Source organism: Ursus arctos, unplaced genomic scaffold, assembly GCF_023065955.2.
Source record: "Ursus arctos isolate Adak ecotype North America unplaced genomic scaffold, UrsArc2.0 scaffold_74, whole genome shotgun sequence".
In the NCBI taxonomy this organism is placed as follows: domain Eukaryota; kingdom Metazoa; phylum Chordata; class Mammalia; order Carnivora; family Ursidae; genus Ursus; species Ursus arctos.
This window is the reverse complement of record NW_026623094.1, coordinates 1-19,381: the sequence shown is the minus strand read 5'-3', so window position 1 is coordinate 19,381 and position 19,381 is coordinate 1. Positions and strand designations below refer to the sequence as shown.

General features: G+C 60.2%; 1 protein-coding gene across 2 annotated transcripts; it reads left to right on the top strand.

Annotated features, from left to right (window-relative positions):
- The first annotated feature begins 429 nt into the window (after positions 1-429).
- LOC113258933 (melanopsin) lies at positions 430-11,543 on the top strand. Of its 2 annotated transcripts, none has more exons than XM_026504013.4 (10): positions 430-558; positions 1,974-2,119; positions 3,584-3,717; positions 4,043-4,246; positions 4,882-5,053; positions 5,505-5,669; positions 6,593-6,700; positions 7,642-7,822; positions 8,999-9,142; positions 11,128-11,543. In XM_026504013.4, the coding sequence occupies exons 1-10, from the start codon at positions 430-432 to the stop codon at positions 11,164-11,166; spliced, it is 1,422 nt and encodes a 473-aa protein (XP_026359798.2). In that variant the 3' UTR covers positions 11,167-11,543. The 2 variants fall into 2 exon arrangements, with proteins under 2 accessions (XP_026359798.2, XP_026359797.2); XM_026504012.4 differs by having other exon boundaries at positions 1,974-2,152.
- The last annotated feature ends 7,838 nt before the right edge of the window (positions 11,544-19,381 follow it).

Sequence of the window (19,381 nt, the reverse complement as noted above, 5' to 3'; positions counted from 1 at the left end):
ATTCACACTGACACACGCTCTCCTACTCTTGTGCACACACACACACACACACTTTCACACATGCGTGCCGCCATCATCAGACCTTCTGTGGACAGACACCCAGGGACCTGTGTCTGAGGGAGCCCGCAGTACTGAGCAACTGGGCATGTGCACTCCCAGCTCTGCTACTTAAAGGTGGGGACAGACCCTGTGGCTGTGAGTCGCCATAGCTGTGACACTCGTTCCTTTGTGCTTCACTGGACACAGCAGTCACCAGCCCCAAGAGTAGCTCCAGGCTGGGTCCACGCAGGACGCAGGGACGGGCGGCCGGCAGACCAGACAGGAGTGCTGAGGTCGGAGGAAGTTTGGGAGGCTGGGCACGGCTAATATCCTGACTCCCCGTGCCCTCGACTTCTCGGTGGGCTCGAGAAAGGACTACCCCACCTCAGGATGAACCCTCCTTCGGGACCCAGAGCCCAGGAGCCTAGCTGCGTGGACACCCCAGCCTCACCCAGCAGGTGGGACAGCTCCCGGAGCAGCACCTCCAGCCCGGGCCAAGCTCTGCCCGTCAGCCCCACGGTAAGCCTGGGGCCAGTGTGTGCGCACACAGAGCCTTCCCTCCCGACCCTGGCCTCCCTGCTGGGGACACCCAGGGGCTTTGACAGGGAGATAGAAAAGGCCTGAGCTCCTCTGTGAGCCCTCAGGCGTGTTACTGGAGCTCTCTGGGCCTGTCTTCCACGAAGAGGTCAACAGAGGAGAGTGTGGGCCATGTCTTTCCCCACGGAGAGCATCCGAGGAACAGAAAGGCCAACCCTAAAGGACAAGGGCCTGGAATGGCCCGGACCTGCCCTTGGCTGCATCCATTCTCTTCCGAGGGTGGTTGGATAACCCGCAGAGACTTGCAGGGAGGCAGGCACACCCGAGGCCTCTGGATTGTCCAGCCCAGAGTGAGGGGGTGGGTGCCCTCCGCTGCCTGATATTCTGGCCAGGGCCCCAGGGTCATACCGCACCAAACCCACTGTTAACCGGGGAGGACTGTGGGTGCCCTGAGGACCCGGGGATGCTGGCCTACATCCTGGATAGGACGGGAAGGCTCCGTAGCTATAGGAGGCAAGACAGAGACTAAATTGCCCTCTTTTCCAGGAAAGGAGCTGGGGCAGAGGGTTCTTTAAAGCCCTTTCTGCTGGCCGCATGGCGTCACAACCTCCCTGTAATGACCCTGGGGGACCTAAGCTTTCTTTTTTCTTTTTTAAGTTTATTTATTTAAGATGTATTTATTTATTGGAGAGAGCAGGGAGGGGCAGAGGGAGAGGGAGAGAGAGAGTCTCAAGCAGTGTCCCTGCTGAGTGCAGAGCCCAACTCGGGGCTCAACCTCACAACCCTGAGATCGTGACCTGAGCCAAAATCACGAGTCGGACGCTCAACCGACTTCCACCAGCCAGGGGCCCCCTAAGCTTTCCTTTTAAAGGGGAATTCTTTTCCCCCGTCTCATGTTGGTATCAAGGTCAGCGCTCCCCACTTATGCTGTGGGGGAGTACAACCTCTTCTTTGAGCCTGGGGAGGGGGTGGGGCTCCTGAGGAAAGGGGTTCCACCCAGCTCCACCACCCCAGAGTCTGCAGGGCCTGGAATACCATTGCTAACTGCCTTGAGTGCTTCCGTCAGGGCCCATACAGTGGTTAGGAAGCCCTGAGGGGATGGTTCTGCCTTCTCCCCAAGGAAATGGCCCTCCTTGTCAGACATGTGTCTGTCTGTCCATCCAGCCTCCAACAGGTGATCCTAGAAGCCCCATGCCTCTGTGCTACAGTGCAGGAGCTCGGGCTTGACTTTAGAGAGACCTGTGTTTCCACTGTGGTTCTGCCACTTCCTAGCAGTGTGGGCAAGTGGCTGTGCCACTCTGAGCCTGTTTCCTTACTGGGAACCTTAACCTTTCGTTCTCAGGGTTATTCCAGATGATAGGATAATGTGATGCTCTTGTTTCTCTGTCTCTCCATAGGCAGCCGGGGCTCGGGCTGCTGCCTGGGTCCCCTTCCCAACGGTGGATGTTCCGGACTACGCCCACTACACCCTGGGCACAGTGATCCTGCTGGTGGGGCTCACGGGGATGCTGGGCAATCTGATGGTCATCTATACCTTCTGCAGGTGCCTGGTTGGAGGGACTAGGGCGTGGGCACCGCGGGCAGCCAGCCATGCAGAGACGGGACAGCAAAGCTGTCGCCAGCTCTCCAGGGCAGTTGAGCTTGGATGGGGACGCCACTGCCAAGCCTTCAGTGGTCTCAGGACAGGCCTCCATCTTCTAGCTTAGGGAAGGGGCCAAAAAATAGTCCAGGGCAACTTGAGTGGCGCATGCCAATTGGACCCCAGGCACACGTGTAGGATGAATGTCCCTGCAACTCACACACGTCTGCCCATTCTGCCCTGCTCTCAGCTCACCTCCACGTCACCTGCCCCCATGGGCATGTCCCTCTGCCTCGACAAGCAGCCCTGACAACAGGGTCCTGAGTCCTCAAGACCCTCAGCAAACACCCTTGCCAACACCCAGCTTCCTTCCCCACCTGCCCCATTCTTGGGCTGAGTGGCTGAGACAGGCAGGTGAAGAGGTGAATCCCTGACCCTACTACCTTGCCTATTAGCAGAACTGACTTTGGGCAAGTCACTTATTCTCTGTGGATCCATTTTTCTTTTCTATTTTTTTTTTAAACTTATTTATTTGAGAAAGAGAGAGCAAGAGCATGAGTGGGGTGGAGAGGCAGAGGGAAAGGGAGAAGCAGGCTACCCATTGAGCAGGGAACCCCATGCGGGACTCGATCCCAGGACTCTGGGATCATGACCTGAGCTGAATGTAGACACTTAACCGACTGAGCCACCCAGGCGTCCCTGTAGGTCCATTTTTCTCGTCTGCAAACTGGGGTTGTGATTTACTTCATAGAGTCGATGTGTGATTGTGCAAGTTTATGTCTGTGCGGTGCCCGTCAAATAAGTGTTTGAATCCTGGCAATGCCGCTTACTGAGTCTTGTTATCTGGAGCAAGCCACCTCACGGGTGGGAGCCTCAGCATTCCCATCTGGAAAAGAGGGAGGGGTAGATGCAAAGATGGATGATTACGGGAGAGGAGTTAGTGAAAGTGCCTGGCCTGTGGGGCACACCTGTCTGTCCCCTGCCCTGGGCCAACCCTGAGTGTGAAGACTGTAGAGATACTGACGAAGGGGGCAAGGAGGACAGCTGGGGAGGAAGGAGGTGAGACGAGCTCTTGGGAAGGCACGGCTGAGCACGCAGGAGGGAGAACTGGCCTGGAGGGGTGCAGAGGAAGGAGGGGTGTGTCCAAGGAGAGAGTGCGGGCCATGCAGAGGGGATCCCGAGGGCGAGAGGAGGAAACAGACGTGTCCTAAAGCCAGCTAGGGCTGGGCGCAGGGCACTCTGGGGCGGGATTGCTGTCCACAGGAGGCAAGAGTTGCTGCCTGGTGGGGGCCTCACTCTCAGCCCATGCAGTCAGGCTCTAGAGTCATCTGGCTAGTGCTTGCCGGGCAGCAGCACGGGTGGCGGCCCTGTGGCTTGTGCCGGTGTGCGTGTGTGCAGCACGTCCTGACAGCTTCCGACCCTTCACAGGACCAGAGGCCTCAGGACGCCGTCCAACGTGTTCATCATCAACCTCGCGGTCAGCGACTTTCTCATGTCCTTCACGCAGGCCCCCGTCTTCTTCGCCAGCAGTCTCCATAAGCGGTGGCTCTTCGGGGAGGCAGGTAGACCTTCCGGGGTCCCTTCTGCTGGAGGGAGGAGGAGGGTTGTGGCCCGGATGCCCACCGTGGAGGCTGGCCTCGGATGAGAGGTGATTGGCTCTTCCTGGGCGGAGGGTGGGTGGCCGCCCTGGAGCCCGTGAGTGAGCAAGAGGGAAGACTCAGCTTCTGGGCCAGATGTGCCAAGGAGCCAGAGTGGAGAGGGGCTCAGGGCTGCTCTTCTGGAGAGGTGAAGGCAGGAGCTGGGTATGTGTCATCCCCAGACCCTCCCTCCCCTGGGGTACCTCTCGGGCTCCTGCCGCGGTCTGAGGCCAGGGAGCTGTGCCCACAGGCTGCGAGTTCTATGCCTTCTGTGGGGCTGTCTTCGGCATCACGTCCATGATCACCCTGACGGCCATCGCTCTGGACCGCTACCTGGTGATCACGCACCCGCTGGCCACCATCGGGGTGGTGTCCAAGAGGCGGGCGGCGCTTGTCCTGGCGGGCGTCTGGCTCTATGCCCTGGCCTGGAGTCTGCCGCCCTTCTTTGGCTGGAGTAAGTGGACTGGGGGAATCGGGAGAGAGGAGGATGAGCTGGGCGGGGCACGTGCAAGGGCAGGCAGGTAGACTTGGGCTGGCCAGCTGGCAGGAGGGGCCAAAGGAGTGCTCGAGCCTCAAGGCAGACGGATATTCAGGGGGCGTGACCAGCAGCAGGGGAAACTGAGGTAGCACCACCAGCAATCAGAGGATGACCTGGGCTCCCATCCCCAATACCGGGGAAGACCACATGGTTCCTGGGCGGCGGGAAGTGACGGGGGCATCTGATGCTCAGCTGTAGTGTCAGGCAGGCCTCGGGGTGTAGGCTTGAGCAAGTAGGAGACTTAGCAGCGAGGCACCCACCTTTCTGTGGCAGGACCGAAAACCTGGCCCAAATCTGGAGGAATTAGACCCTGGGGCTATGTTCAGTGGAGGTCTCAGTTCCAACCTGGCAAAAATGGGCAGCAGGGTGCTTTGCCTGCTAGAACTGGCTGGAAAAGCTCCCCTCCACAAGCCCTGGCTTCCTCACTGCCCTGGGCAGGGCTGAGTGGGGACCAGTGTTCAGGGAGCTCGAACCCCACATCCAAAGCCCCTGCTAGATGAGGAGCCTCGAGTATGCTGCCCCAAAGGCTGAGCTCTACTCCTGGCTCCCAGGCGCCTACGTGCCCGAGGGGCTGCTGACCTCTTGCTCCTGGGACTACCTGAGCTTCACGCCGTCAGTGCGAGCCTACACCATGCTGCTCTTCTGCTTCGTGTTCTTGCTCCCCCTGCTGGTCATCATCTACTGCTACGTCTTCATCTTCAAGGCCATCCGGGAGACAGGCCAGTAAGAGCTGGGTGCGGAGGAGGGGCTGGATGGGAGGGTGGCCACACCCCTTTGCCAGGGCTGTCCCTACCCTCCCCCCAGGCTCACACTGCACCCTCCCCAGGACATTCTCAGCTCCAGATAGGCAAAGACAAGCTGAGCCCTTGTGCTTAGGGGGTGAGGTGCCTAGAGACCAGCACAACCTGGGTGCCTAGAGAAGTCTCAGGAGACAGGGGCTTCTGAGGAGGGGCCCTTTAGGCTTGATCAGGAGGTCTACGGGCTAGAGAAGACACCACAGATGGAACCACAGGGAGGCAGCTTAGGCTGGATGTAATGGAGAACTTCCTGGGAGTCAGGGCTTCCTGCACTGGAGAGAACAGCCAGGTCCAGGGAGCCTCCCCCATGGCAGCCATGACCGTGGCCCTCACTGTTACCAGAGTGGGGTCAGACTTGGACTTTGTGCCCGTGCTAGGGCTCTCCAGACTTTCAGGGCCTGCGAGGGCGGTGTTAGGTCCCCTCGACAACGGCAGCGGCTACAGAGAGAGTGGAAAATGGCCAAGATTGAGCTGCTGGTCATCCTTCTCTTCGTGCTCTCCTGGGCCCCCTACTCCACTGTGGCCCTGATGGGCTTTGCTGGGTGAGCAGTGCCCAAGGGGCTGGGACAGGGGCTGGAGGGGGAGGGAAGAGGGTAAGGGGACCCTGGGTTGACCTCTCCCTCCCCAGCCCAAGCCTGAGCCAGCCTCACAGCCATTCATTCATTCTCCCTTGGGTGGCAGCAAGGTTCCCTGCAGGAAATGTCCCTGCCACTTCCTCGAGGCACTGGGACACATGCTGGGGGAGTTCTGGGCCATGTTGGATTTGGCCTGAGGGCCTGCAGGGACTCCCAGGTCCTGCCAGATCCCACGGGAACATAAGACTCTCCTTGAGGTTCTGGCTCCCTCTTCACGGGGGCTGTGGGCACACGGCCAGGGGTGCCGCTCACCTCCTGCCTGCCAGCCCTTCATGGCTAGAGTCTGGGGACTTGATGTCTGCAGCGACGAGGACATAGGCCAGACTTCAGAAGCACTTTGAAGCAGTGAGAGTTATTCATCCTGGGAAGTATTTGGGTATGAGACCTCCTTGTGCAGGAAGGGCCTGGTCCCCGGTAAGGCTGTCTTGTGGTCACTCTAAGAGAGCCAGGGGAGCAGTGGGCCTCAGGGTTGCATGGGACGGGGGAGGAGCTGGCCAGAGGGCCAGAGTCCATGGGGATGGGGAGGGTTTCCTGCTAGCGGCACAGGCTCCAAGCTATCATGGGACCTGGTGGAACCCCCCAACCTGGCTCATCTTCCTCTCAGCAACCCTCCCTCAATGGCTCCCCAGGTTTCTGCTCACCTCAGATCAGAATTCTCCCGGCATTACAGTCCCTCTTATAAGGCTGGCTTGGTCATGCTGGTTTGGGCCAGGCTGGGTTGCACCCCACAGGGCCTGGCCTAGAGGAAGAAGGTTCCTGAGAGGGCGGGTGGGCTGTGGAGTCTCTGGGAGGGCCAGCTGGCAGGGGGAGCCACAGCTTCTCTGTCCTAGGTACGCGCACGTCCTGACTCCCTACATGAATACAGTGCCTGCTGTCATCGCCAAGGCTTCTGCCATCCACAACCCCATCATTTACGCCATCACCCACCCCAAGTACAGGTGCGGCCCTCCTCCAGGACCCAGCCCCAGGTCCCCAGGCCATGGAGGGCCTGAAGCAGTGAATGGGGGCAGAGGCTGGCCATCTTTCCTGTCTCTTGTATACGCACTGGTGGGGGCCTCTAGCAGCTGGGAGTAGCAAGTGGTACTGGTTGGGGTCTGGAGCTGGTGTGACCCCCTTTGCCGCTCCACTCTCCCGGGCGAATCAGCTGGGAGGGACATCAGAGCTCCCTGGGCAGTGTCCAATCCTGCCTATGGGATTTTTGGAGCCAAGGCCAAAAGGCAGCCAGGATGGCCGGTCAGCAGTGATACCCCCTGCAAAGAGAAGAAGCCCCCAGACACCAATGTCCTGGAAAGACCACAGTCAGGAGAGGTTCGAGGGCCCTGGTGGAGGCCCGGGGGTGGTTCTGGCCCAGAGCGCTCTCTGCTGATGGATTCCCAGCACAGCTGGCCTCTCCCGCGAGGGGCCCTTCAGTGCTTCCTCTTGCCTGGTTGTGTCGGTAACTCGCCACCCTGCTGAGGCCAGCTGCAGGTTCAGAGGCTGCTCAGGAGTGTCCCTGGTCCTCACTGGAAGAGATGCGGCTTGGGCCAGCCCCTTGAGAGCTGAGACCAAGCACTTTGCCGAACCTGCCACCCTCTGTGCCCACGGCCCCACTGCCTGTCTGTCCATCCCGAAGGCTATAAGCCCGTCAGTCTCTTTCACCGCAGCATCTGTCTGTCCTTCCTCATCACCTCCTATGACTGCCAGTGTCTTTTTGTCCATTCCCATCACCCCAGCATTTGTCTGTCCTCATAACCCCAGTGTCTGAACCACCCCATTTCCCCCTTCTGTCCACTCGTATCAGCCCCGTATCAGTCTGTCCATCCACCCCCATCAGTCTGTCCAGACACCCATCCTGGTGTCTGCCCGTCCACCCCCCTAACCAGATGTTCTCTTCCTGCAGAATGGCCATTGCCCAGCACCTGCCCTGCCTGGGGGTGCTGCTGGCTGTGTCAGGCCAGCGCGGTGGCCCCTACGCCAGCTACCGCTCCACCCACCGCTCCACACTGAGCAGCCAGGCCTCAGACCTCAGCTGGATCTCCGGACAGAAGCGCCAGGCGTCCCTGGGCTTGGAGAGTGAGGTGGTAAGGATGCGATGGTCTCCCAAGGACAGCACCTCGTCCTACTTTCCTCAACCACGCCAGCCTCAGGCCTCTGAGACCGAGGGACCCTCAGAACCCTGGGACGCTGGCAGGAAGAGCCCTTCACAACTGCCCCATGGCCTTCCCTTGCCTCATCCCCCCTGACAGGCAGGGGCCCTGGGGCCAGAGAGGCAGTGGGTTGGCCCAAGGTCACCCAGTAGCAGGGCCAGGACTGATGCATCTTCCAACGCCAGGTCATCTCTCTTCCACGCTGGCAGTATTCCAGCGGCTTAGAGCCACGAAAGGACAGGCATTTCTAGCCCTAGATGGGCCGCCTGAGAGACAGGCAGGAGCTGCTTCAGGGCCCTTTGTTCTTAGCATTAAGCCCCTCCTCCTGGAAGCCTTGAGGATCCCACAGGATGCAGTGGAAGGAGTATTGGCCCCGGAGTTGGGGGACCTGAGTTCAAGCCTCGGTTCTACCACAGCCTCACTGTGTGAGCGTGGGAAGGTCACTCACCCCCTCTGAGCCTCTGTGTTCTTCTCTAAAAGGGAAAGCAGTTGTCTCTACATGGCTAGGGTGCACATGAGTGGGTGCTGACCCCACAGTTGTTGTTAGCCCTAGGAGCTACTGGCCTGCCAGCCCCTCTTTGGGGCCCGGGGCTGTGATGCCCCCTAATGTCCCCAGGAGAGCTCTCTGTGCTGTGGCCTCGTGTCCCCAGCCACACCTGGGCTCCTCCATCATTGTAACTACAGGGCCCACGCTGGGCCTCACCAAGAATCTCCACTGGCCTCTTCCCACTGCTCCCATCCCTGGGGGGTCTCAGTGGAGGAGCTGAGGGAGGAACTGTCAGAGATCCTTTCCCTGAACCACACATAGTGAATGACATCAAGGAGTGAATGGTATCTGTCAACAGAGGCCTAGACCCTCATGAAGACGGACCCATCCTACATGCTTAGAAGGCACACACACACACACACACACACACACACACACACACACACTAGCATGGGCACTCACAGTTTGTAGGGATTTGGTGACCAGAGAGCCTACAGTGTCATGGACCTCATTGCAGTGACCTCCTGTGTGGAGGATGGAGACAGTCTTGGCTGGGGAAGAGGGCAGGAGCGGGACTTCGGAATGTCCCTCTCACCTCACAGTGACTCTCCCACCTTCCCCAGGGCTGGATGGACACGGAGGCAGCGGCCGTGTGGGGGGCTACCCAGCAAGTGAGCGGACGCTTCCCCTGCAGTCAGGGCCTGGAGGACATGGAAGCCAAGGCCCCTCTCAGGCCCCAGGGGCAGGAAGCAGAGACTCCTGGGAAGGTGATTGGGCCTGGCACCTGCCAATCCATACAGGGGTGGGGACAAGGGGCGAGTAGCCCAGGGAGTGGCCAGGAAAGGGAAGCTGTTCTTGTGGGCAAGCCCAGTGCCCTCTGGGAATCACTCCTTCCCCACCCAGGTGACCCTTGCCTGTTTGGGGTGCCTGGGGGTCTCTGTGACTCCATGATGCTCTGAGCAGGCCTGAGTGAGGTCTGTGGCGCACCTGAGAGTGTCCGTGTGATTGTTGTGACCCTGCCTACGCACATACATGGCAAGCGGTGGTGGCTCTGCTGTGCTGTGAGGAACATACGGCATGTGTGTGTGTGTGAGCAGGACGCGTGCGCAGTGAGTCAGGGCAGTATGACTTGTGCCTGTGTGTGACCATGTGGCCTGCACATGCTCTCGTCCCTGTGACACCACAGGGCACAGGACTGAGTGTGCCCCAACATGTCTGCTCTAACTGCGTGGGACCGAGTGTGGGTGGTGTGTACCTCTCTGCGTGATTGGAGGCTGGAGGTACCTGGGGGGGGGGGTGCCGCGAGCTGTGTATGTGCTCGCAGCGAATGCCCTGAGATTAGGATGTCACCCAGAATACTTGTGGCTATTAAAAGAAGGCCAGCTGTCAGCCCAAGTGCCTATGGAACGGAATGTCGATGGCGATTAGAGAAGACCATACTCTGGAACGCTGGAAATGCCGTGTGCACAGGCTCCAAGGCTACCCTTCCCCCTCCCCCCTCAGCCGACAGCTCCCCACCCAGCCCCTCCGTTCACACCCGCACAACACCCCCAGCTCCTGGGCTCTCTTGGGCTTCCCCAGTGAGCCCACGACCATGTCCTGCCTTACTTCCCCAGGGGCTGTTCCCTGGGCATCCCAGAGAGGGGGCGACCTGGGCTGTTCCCTCCAGCTGGGGAGCCCCTGCCTCTCCTGGGGAGCACCGCTCCCCTGCTGCTCCAGCCCCAGGGAAGACTCACTCCCCAGCCCTGAGCCTGGGCACTGTGTATGGCCACAGAGGCCAGGACAGAGATGGGCATCGCCCCCCGGGGCTGGTGGGGCCATGATGAAAGGCACTGTGCCCGTCCTGGAGGGAATACTGGGCTGGGCTGTGGCACAGGGCAGAGAGGGACAGCACATCAGCCATCACCTAACACGTGTGATAAGCACTGCCATCGAGGTATCAGCACACAAGGTGCTGAAAGAAGAGGCAAGTCCCTGAGGGCTCCCCAGGGAAGGTGGAGGTGAAGCAAGGATTGCCAGGCAGCGTGGGGGTCATGTTGAGCGGTCCAGGCTGAGGAAACACCCTGTGTGAATGCGGCAGGGGGGCACTGGGGGGGCTTGGTGTGTCCTGGAACAGAATGTTGCTCTGTGACCTGGGAGCAGCCAGAGGGACTCTGGGAGCTGGTGGTGGGGACATAAGAGAAGAAAAGAAGGGAAGGAGGTGGTTGGACTGTGGGGAGGCCCAATCAGGTGTTGACCTGAGCAGTATGAGCCGGGGGAGCAGGGAGCCGTGGGAGGGAGGATTGGGTGGGGGCCCTGCGGTGGGCTCCGTCAGCCTCGCAGGGTGGTGGGGCCTTTCTGCAGTGGCTGGGGAAGCTCAGGTTGAATGGGATGAGCCAGGAGGAAGTTGGTGCTTTAGGACAGGCAAGAAATGAGGTATTGAAGGCAGCAGGTGGGGGGTGCTGGGGCCCCAGGAGGAGTGGAGGAAGTAGGGGCAGAGGGAGCTCAGTCCGGCCCGACTGTAGGAATCTGATAGCCTGGGAGACAACCCAGGAGGGTGTCCTGCCAGTGGCCTTAGACATGGCCGGCTCCATCCTCCAGGCCATATTGCCTGGGGACTCAGAGAAGGCCCATCCCCCAGCCAGGACCCCACGTGGCCCCTCCAGGCAACCTCCCTTCACCGCCCAGTGACCCTATACGTGGAGGGTCATTGGGAGACTGCTTCCAGTGGGACACTCCTTGGGCTAAAGAGACGTGTGCTATTTGCTTTCAGACCAAGGGGCTGCTCCCCAGCCTGAACCCCAGGATGTAGGGTGCCCATCGGCTCCCCTTTTCTTCTGGGACACATCCAGCCCCTTCACCTCCCCCTCAGACACACAGACCCAGGATGACCCCATAAGCCGGCTTTGGAAGTGGCCCTGTCACCCATGCTGTGCTGGATTCATGGCCCCACACCACAAAACTCCGGCCCTGCAGGTGCTCTGCACCCACTTCACATCTCAACAGCCTGTCCCCCAGGTTCAGCCTCAAGCGTGGGAGCCCAGGCCCTCCTGCTGCCTGGAGTCGGCCGCCTCTCCTCAAATGCTGCGTGACATGATTGTCCAGGCGTTGACAATGGCCACAGCTCCATGGGACACACCGGTTAATTCTGAGCTGCCTCTGCACCCAGTCTGGGCCTTTCACTGACACGGCCGGGCCAGCACGGCATCCCCGCAGCCAGCATGCGAAGCCGAACACAGACCTTCATGCGCCGGAAACTGCTGTTCCCCTCTCTCCCGCGTCCCTGCTTCCTGAGGACTGTGTCTGCCATGGCCCACACGCTCGTGCACACTCTCCTGTATCAACATACTTGCACGCACCAGGCACACGCGTGCACGCTTTGCACCTGTGGTCCGTCTCACATCAGTGGTCCAAGTCCATCCTGGGGCTGTATGGCTCTGACAGCATACAGGAAAATAAAAAGCAGAGAAGTTCTCCTCAGACAAGCATGGTCTTTACCTATGGGTGTGGCGATGGGGGAGAGACCCAGGGCCTGACGTCCGATGCCTATAGCGGCCTTTCTTTCTCCCCTTGCTCTGTCCCCTACCTAGCAACTCTCACTGCTGAAGCCTCCATCTCAAACTGCGAGGGGCAGAGTGGAGGAGGGACAGAGACCAGGCTTGCCCCCGTCCCCACTCCCCAATAAGCTGCTGTTATCAGGAAGCAGTTTGTGCCCAGCCTGTGCAGACCAGCTGCTCTCTGCTGGCTTCCGGTCTCCCAGGGGAGGCAGTTGGAGGGAGGCTGGCCTTCCCCTTTAAGAGCATCCTTCCCACTCCCCCTCCCTCTCCCCAGAGGCAGCATCAGGCAGTGTGGCTGCCAGAGTCCAGAGAGAGCCCTGCAGCTCCAGGTACTGCCTAGCCCGGGGCTTCCCCTCCCACTATGGGACCGGAGCCTTTCTTTGCCCACACTGGTCATACTTGCTGCTGGACGCTCTCCAGCTTGGCAGGACAGACCCTTCCCAGGAAAGGGGGGGAAAACTGGAGGTGGGGAGGGCTGGGATAGGGCCTGGGGGCGGGGCAGGGGCTGGTATGGGGGAGGGTGGGGTGCTGGCCATGAGTGGCTGGCTTTCTGGGCCAGGCCTGGGTAGCGGGCGACAGACTGGGCTGTATGATACACAGCAGAAGAAGTGGTACAGTGGGTGAGAGAATACAGGTCCCCCCTTGACTTCTTCCACTTGATATTTTTGTGAACTTGGGCAATTTACCAAATGGCCCTGTGATGTGGGGACTCCTAGCTCGCATGTTGTATGGGCCAGGCCCAGGGCATCGGGTGGGGTGCTGGTGGCTGGGAAATTACTCATACCCAGGCCTGCACTGAGTCCTCAGGGCCCAGCTTAGGCTAGAGCCTTCCTGGAGGGCCAAAGAGCAGCCAGCCCAGCCACCTTCACCTTCCTTGAGCCTCAGTTTCTCCAGCCAGAGCCAGGATGGCCTCGAATTGTCTCCAGACCACATGGGGCCCAAGGTTTCTTCTGAGGAAGGGCTTCTGGAGGTATCTTGGCCCATAGGCCACACTGGCTGGAGTCCTGAGGGGCCTAGGCCCCCAGGCCCCCACCCAGAACACACTGTCTCTGGGTTATGAGCTGAACACACTGCACGCACTTCCCCGTCCTTATGCCTTCTGGCCCCATGTCCCAGCAGCTGAGCAAATGGCATCTCCTCCCCTCTTCCCTGCCCCCTGCCATTCCAGTGCAAAGGGCATGGGGACCTGGCATGCAACATTGGCAGCTGGAGCTTTCCATGCTGCTGTCAAGTTTTCCAGGGCACAAATGAGACAGGAGAACCAGGAATAACCTCCGGGCCCCTACAGGGTCTGGAAGGTGCAGGCCTGCCTCAGACCTGCTTTCAGACCCTAGGCCAGGACCCTGTGCCCTTCACTCCCATGCCTGGTCTGGGCAATGGAAAGTGCCTGCGTCACTGGGAACCCATTATCTGGCACAAGTCCAATAGGAATGAGCACCATTCAGGTGCTCCAGTGTGGCCTGGGTCCACTCCCTGTGTGACCTTGGAGAAGTCACTTAACTTCTCTGAGCCCTGGTTGCTACAGGTTGAGGTGGCAGCCTCTCAGGGTCTGAGGGGATAATGGCATGAGGGACCCGGAGCTGAGCTTGGCCATGACCAGAGCTCCTGCTATTATTATGACCGTTTTTACAGCTGGACAGCCCTCGCCCAACTGCTAGCCTCCTGAGCAGAAGCTCTGTCCAGGGCAGCTGGAGGCTCGGCTTGGTCCCAGGCTTCCTGCCGGGTGAGCTACAACCTCAGAGTCCTCACCAGGGAGCACAGGGCAGGAAGACAGCAAATTGCAAAGCCCCTGCCGGAAGGAGCTCAGCCACAGGCTTCTGGGCAAAGGGGTGGGGGTTGAGCAGGGCAGAGAGAGCACACATCTGGACTTTCCGAAGGGCAGAGGGAGCAAGGAGAGGAGAGCAAGGAGGAGAGAGCATTATCACTAATCTGGCCAGTCCCCTATCCTGCCCCCTGGGGGGTGCTGGGTGCTGGGCACCCCTCCCCAGGGGCAATATTAGCCGTGTGAGTCACGGTGGGAGGCTGCGGGCGGGCGGAGTGTAGGGTTACAGTCCATTTATGGGCGCAGCAGAGGGCAGATATCAGTGTCGATGGCATTCGTTCCCAGCTATTCTTAGGAGCCTCTCAGGAGCTCCACACGGGCTGGCCAGACAGCAAGGGACGGAGCAGGCAAGGCTGGGGGTCGGGGTAGGGGTCCAGGTATAGGCTGGGGAGGTGGGTGCCTGAGGGCCCTCTCACCCCTCTTTTCTCTCATCCACAGAGGCTGCCGCTGTCAGCACAAGCATGTCTTACAGCGTGACCCTGACCGGGCCCGGGCCCTGGGGCTTCCGTCTCCAGGGGGGCAAGGACTTCAACATGCCGCTCACTATCTCCCGGGTGAGTGCGCTCTGCCCGCACAGCCTGGCACCCGCAGGGGTGGGGCACCCTCAGGGGAGGGTGTGTGCATCCCTCCATCCCTCCGCTGTCCTCCCTGAGGCTCTTGGAAAGCAGAGCATGCCCCATCCCCAGTCTGGGGGCTGGGACTGGCTCCCACTGGATACTGCCGGCCACAGACCCCTGGTTTCGGCCGTAGATGTTGTCCGCCTGAGCTCGCCAACCTGCCGTGAGTGTGAAACATGGGCAAGCGGTGGGTGTTTTGAGCCAAGAAGGAAATGCCAAGTTTGCTGGGTAGGCAGGCAGGTGGACAGAGTATAGTTAGAGCCTTCTTAAGCCCTTCCCTGGGGTGGGGTGAGCCCAGGGTGCCCCCGAGCCTGGAACATCTCCATGGAAGTGGGCAGCGGCTTTGGGGAGAGAGCACTCGTGCATGGAGAGGGCAGGTGACAGGCTGGCAGGTAGACGGGTGGACAGACTGATGACTTCAGCTGCCCTGCTGTCAGGGCTCAGGGCTGGGCTGCGCAGGGCAGGTAACTGGGCTCCAGCCCCCACTCCATCCCAGGCCCAAGGTAACAGTCTCACCTCCACTACCGCCCCCTTTCCAGGGCCTGCTGGGGATCTCCTACCCGCTTCCTCCCTCACCTGGCCAAGCCCCTGCCCATCCAGCCACAGCTGCTCTGCCTGTCTGACATCTCATTCCCCACGCTCACCTGGGGAAATGGCCCATATGTTCTGCAGTGTCTATGATCAGGGAACAGCCTGCTGGCGGTGTCACAGATCACTGGAGATTGTCTGAGTGGCTCCATTGCCCAGCCAGAAACACTCAAGCCCAGAGAGGTGATTAGCTAGGTCCGCTTGAGAGGAAGCTTTATCTTAACCACTGCCGTGTCTCCAGCACCCAGCGCGGTGTCTAGAACATGGTAGGCACTGAGGTAACACTTGTCGAGCGACCCCCCAGCAAGTCTGGCAGAGTTGGGGTGAAGACCCTGCAGCTCAGGGTGGACTGTGAGGTGTGGGAGGGCAAAGACAAGCCCTGCCTGTTGGGGTCAGCCTGGGGCTGAACGCCCTGCTCTGCTGCTGTGGGCACGAGGGGCAGCCTGAGGCTCTAGGCTGTCACTGGTGGGTGATGGATGGGCCAGGGAGGCAGTTTCTTCTTCAGGGCAGCAGAGATCTGCCGTAGGCCTGGGGGTGGGGATGGGGCTGGGCAAGGAGGCTCTCAGGTGGGCAGCCAGGGAAGGCCTGGAAGTGCTTGGCAGAGGGGACAGGGAGCCAATGCCCCCGTGGAGGAGCAGTTCCGGTTGGGGAACCTGATGTGGGCACTGGGGGGACCCCAAGGAGGAGAAGCCCCACTCAGGGGTGCCATAGGAGCTTCACAACAGCTGTAGAGGCCACGACCCCCCAGCGGGGGTGGGGAGGGGGTCACTGGCCGGGCTCTAGTCCAGGGAGAGGGCCATGTTCTCCATCCCGCTGGAGGTCTGGCTCATCTAACCTGAGTCTGCACACCTCCAGACCCACCGTCCCGGACACCACAGAGGGCCGCACTAGGAGGACGCCCAGAGACTTGCACGCCCTGCCTGATGATGTGGTGCTGTGTGGGCATTTGAGCCCCAGTGGACGCGGCCCCTTGCCCCAGGACCCTGCAGAGCTCCCCACCAGCGTGGTTTACAGGGCTGTCTGCCCTCACTGTCATGGGTCCATAGGCCTCCCATGCCTGGGACTGAGCCCGTATCTCCCCCAGCCCTACAGTCCTCAAGGCCTCATGCTGGTGCTCCCTGCCCCAGCGGGTGGAAATGAGCCCCCTGGCTCAGGGGCACCCAGGATAGCCAATGACCTCACCCGGGATCTATGCGCCACCTGGCCTCGGCCAGCCCAGGGCTTATATTGCAGCACAGAGGCCTTAAGCTAGACAGCAGGAAGAATGTCCCCACTGCAGGGAAAGGGTGTATTGGGATGTAATGGAGCCAATGACTAGGGGCCACCTTTATAAATAGAATCCACGGCTCAGGCAGGGCATCGGGGGATAGGTATAACACGTCTCAGCTCCCTTCGGAGGCGTGCCCCTAATCATCAAGGCCATGGAACAAGCTGGGCTGGGCGCTCCGTCCTCCCCAGGGCTTAGAACCTCTTGACAAACTTCTCTGGAGGGCCACTGATGCCCTGGGCTGGGGCATCCCCCAGCTCAAGGCTACTGGCCAGGCAGGGCCCAGGACACCCCCACCAGGGCTGTGGTATTTCCTACTGGGGCTCCCAAGACCCTTCTGCACCAGGAACCTCTCCCTCACGGGATGTAGGGCCAGTGGCTGCTCCAGCGTCCTGGGCTGAGCCTTTGCAACAGGGCAGTGGAGGCAAATTGCACGGGGGGTGGGGGGGGGGTGGGGGGTAGGGGTGGGGGTAGCAAAGACAGGGCCTGCTCAGTCTCAGCAGGGCTGACGCCCCTGGGCACCTTTACTGCAATCCTGAGAGAGGTGGTCAGCCGGGCAGGGCTGGGATTACCATCTCACTTCAGCGCCAGGCAAGCTGAGGCTCAGACTTGCTCAGGAGCTCTGGTGACCTCAGTAACCCCTAACTCCCTGGCCTGCCCCTCTGCCCTTGAGCTAGGGATTAGGAGAAGAGGACCGAATGGGGCCCGTCAGCTGTAGACTCAGGCTGCCACTCCTCCTGTAAGAAGGCTGCCGCCCTCAGGCTGGGTGGTAGCTCCAGTCCCCACCCCACCCAGCACCCCCCCCCCGCCCCGCCCCACCAGAATCAACCCTGGGGCAGTAGCAGCCCCCCACGGCCTCCTTTCAGTGGGTCTTGGCCATGACCCACAGAGAAGTGGGCTCAGGAGGGAGAATGGGAGGGTGGAGGGGAAATGCCTTCATTTATCCTGGACAGGTGCGGCTGGGCCTGCAACATGAGCTCCCCCCTCACTGCCCCCACCCCCAGCCCTAGTCAATTCTCCAGGAAGTGGGGGAGGGGTGGGAGCAGCCGAGAAGGAGTGGCTCCAAAGGCCCAGCCTGCCCCGTCCGAGCTAGGTCAGAGGCTGGGGCCAGGTCTGGGGCCTTGTGCTTGGTGCACGCTGCAGCCCTTGACTTTATGAAAGAAGTGAGCGCTTTTGTCTGGCTCTGCTGCTCACAGTTGTGTTGCCTTAGAAAAGACCGTTCCCCTGCTCAGCCTGGTTGTCTCATCTGTGAAATGGGAGTGTGCACATGTGAGTGCTTTCTAACATGCATGGGGAAATGCTGTTGTTCTGCTGAGGTGGTGGTGAGGATGGGGTTGCTGGGGGGGGGGGGCGCGGATGGGGGATGCCTGTCTCTCTGCTCCAAGGCCTCTGTCCCTTAAGGTCTTATTCATCGGGCCTTGCAGGCTCTTCTGGGGCACCCGCCCAGAAGCCTTTGCTTCTTTGCTGTTTTTTGTTCCAGTATTTGTCAGATATCCTAGCTACAGTGGGGACACAGAGGACGGAGGGTCCCCTGGGAGGGGGAGGGGGAGGGGGACAGGCCGAGACTATTCTGGGTGAACTGTGCCGGTCATTCCTGGAATTTTGAGGCCTTAGTTCTGTTTCTTGGGCAGCGCCTAGCAGTGCTGACAGGCTGAGCTGTTTATAGCCACACTGAAGGTCAGGCAAGCCTCCGGAGGCTGCTGTGAGGCCGGCCCGGGCCTTCCCAGACGAACGACTGGGGAAGATAACCGGACGGAGGCCCCCGGCTGGGGATTGCGTTCTTGGAGGTCCCTAGGCCAGGCCCAGTCCCTGCCTGCTTCCCTCCCAGGTGCTCAGGGCTGTCCCTGACTCCATGAGGGCCCTGAAGGGAGTGGGCAGGAGACTGTCTGGGCCCTGAGGAGCAGACCCTTGGAGGCCTTGGGCCGGGGCACAGGACAAGGCAACTTCATGGGTAATCCCCAGGTCTCCCCAGGCTAAAGCTGCTGTGGGACAGCAGCAGGTATGAGGAAGGCTGGCTTCCCAAGTAATGTCTGCTAGGCCCCGCTGGGGCAGCCTTCCCACCTGGGAGTTTGCCCCCGTCCCCTGAGTCTCCAGCCCTCTCTGCACGGTCCCCCATCATGCAGGGACTGGCCATGATTGCCAAGCCCCCCCCAACTCGAGGCCCTCCCATTCTCAAACACAGCTTCTCCACCTCTTTGGAGCCAGGAAACACCCCTACCCAGGAACCACCCTACGAGGCACGAAGTGGACTTTGCCAGGCCCCAGTGTTGTCTGGGGCCCACTGGGAGTGATGTGCCCAGAGGAGCATTCTGCCGCTGACAGCCAGGACATGGAACTGTGGGATAAGAGGAGAAGAGAGAGACTCAGAAGGCCAGGGAAGGGTGTGGTCAGCAAGAGAGAGGATCGGTGACCCCTGGTTTTGGGCACAGGGAGGTCACTGGTGTGAAGTGGTGAGGGCTGGGTGTGAGAGGGATGGGAGGCAGTCAGAGGCGGCAGGAGGTGCCGGTCATTCTTGGAGAAGCCTGCAGGGGAGAGAAATGAGAGGGAGACGTGATGAGAGCCAGTTGGAGCAGCTAAGGCAGGGAGAGCCTTTTTTTTTAAAAAAGACTTAATTTTTTAAGAGCAGTTTTATGGGCACAGCAACACTGAGTGGAAGGTACAGAGTGTTCCCATATGCACCTTGCCCCGCACACGCAGAGCCTCCCCCGTTATCAAGTGACATATTTGCTCTAAACGATAAACCTGTATGGGCACCGCGTTATCACCCAGAGTCTGTAGTTTATATCTGGGTTCACTGTTGGTGTTTCTTGTTCGTTCTATGGGTTTGGGCCAATGTAGAATGGCCTAGATCCGTAATATCGCATCATAGAAAATTAAAAATCCTCTGTGCAAGAGAGGCTTTCTGAGCGGAGACAAGACTTTGGCTTGTTTATCAGCCAGGGTGGGGTTGGGGAGTGGGGCCGTGGGGAGACAGAAGGTTCCAGTGAAAGGATGAGGGATGGAGCAAGGCCCCAGGGGAGGCCAGATGGGAAGGGAGCAGAGCATGGCAGGATGGTAATTTAATCACATAATGTTAAGTGCACTTAGGGCTCCCTGGGAAGTCTGCTGGGGTGGTCAGCCTGGGCGGGCTGGGAGGAGATGCTAGAAGTGGCACGGGTCACAGCATCCACTACCTA

Excerpts from the sequence above, each read along its gene's own strand:
- LOC113258933 (XM_026504012.4), top strand. The coding sequence starts at position 430 with ATGAACCCTCCTTCGGGACCCAGAGCCCAGGAGCCTAGCTGCGTGGAC. Across the intron at positions 3,718-4,042 it reads GTGGCTCTTCGGGGAGGCAG|GCTGCGAGTTCTATGCCTTC; the intron begins GTAGACCTTCCG and ends CTGTGCCCACAG. Across the intron at positions 5,670-6,592 it reads GCCCTGATGGGCTTTGCTGG|GTACGCGCACGTCCTGACTC; the intron begins GTGAGCAGTGCC and ends TCTCTGTCCTAG.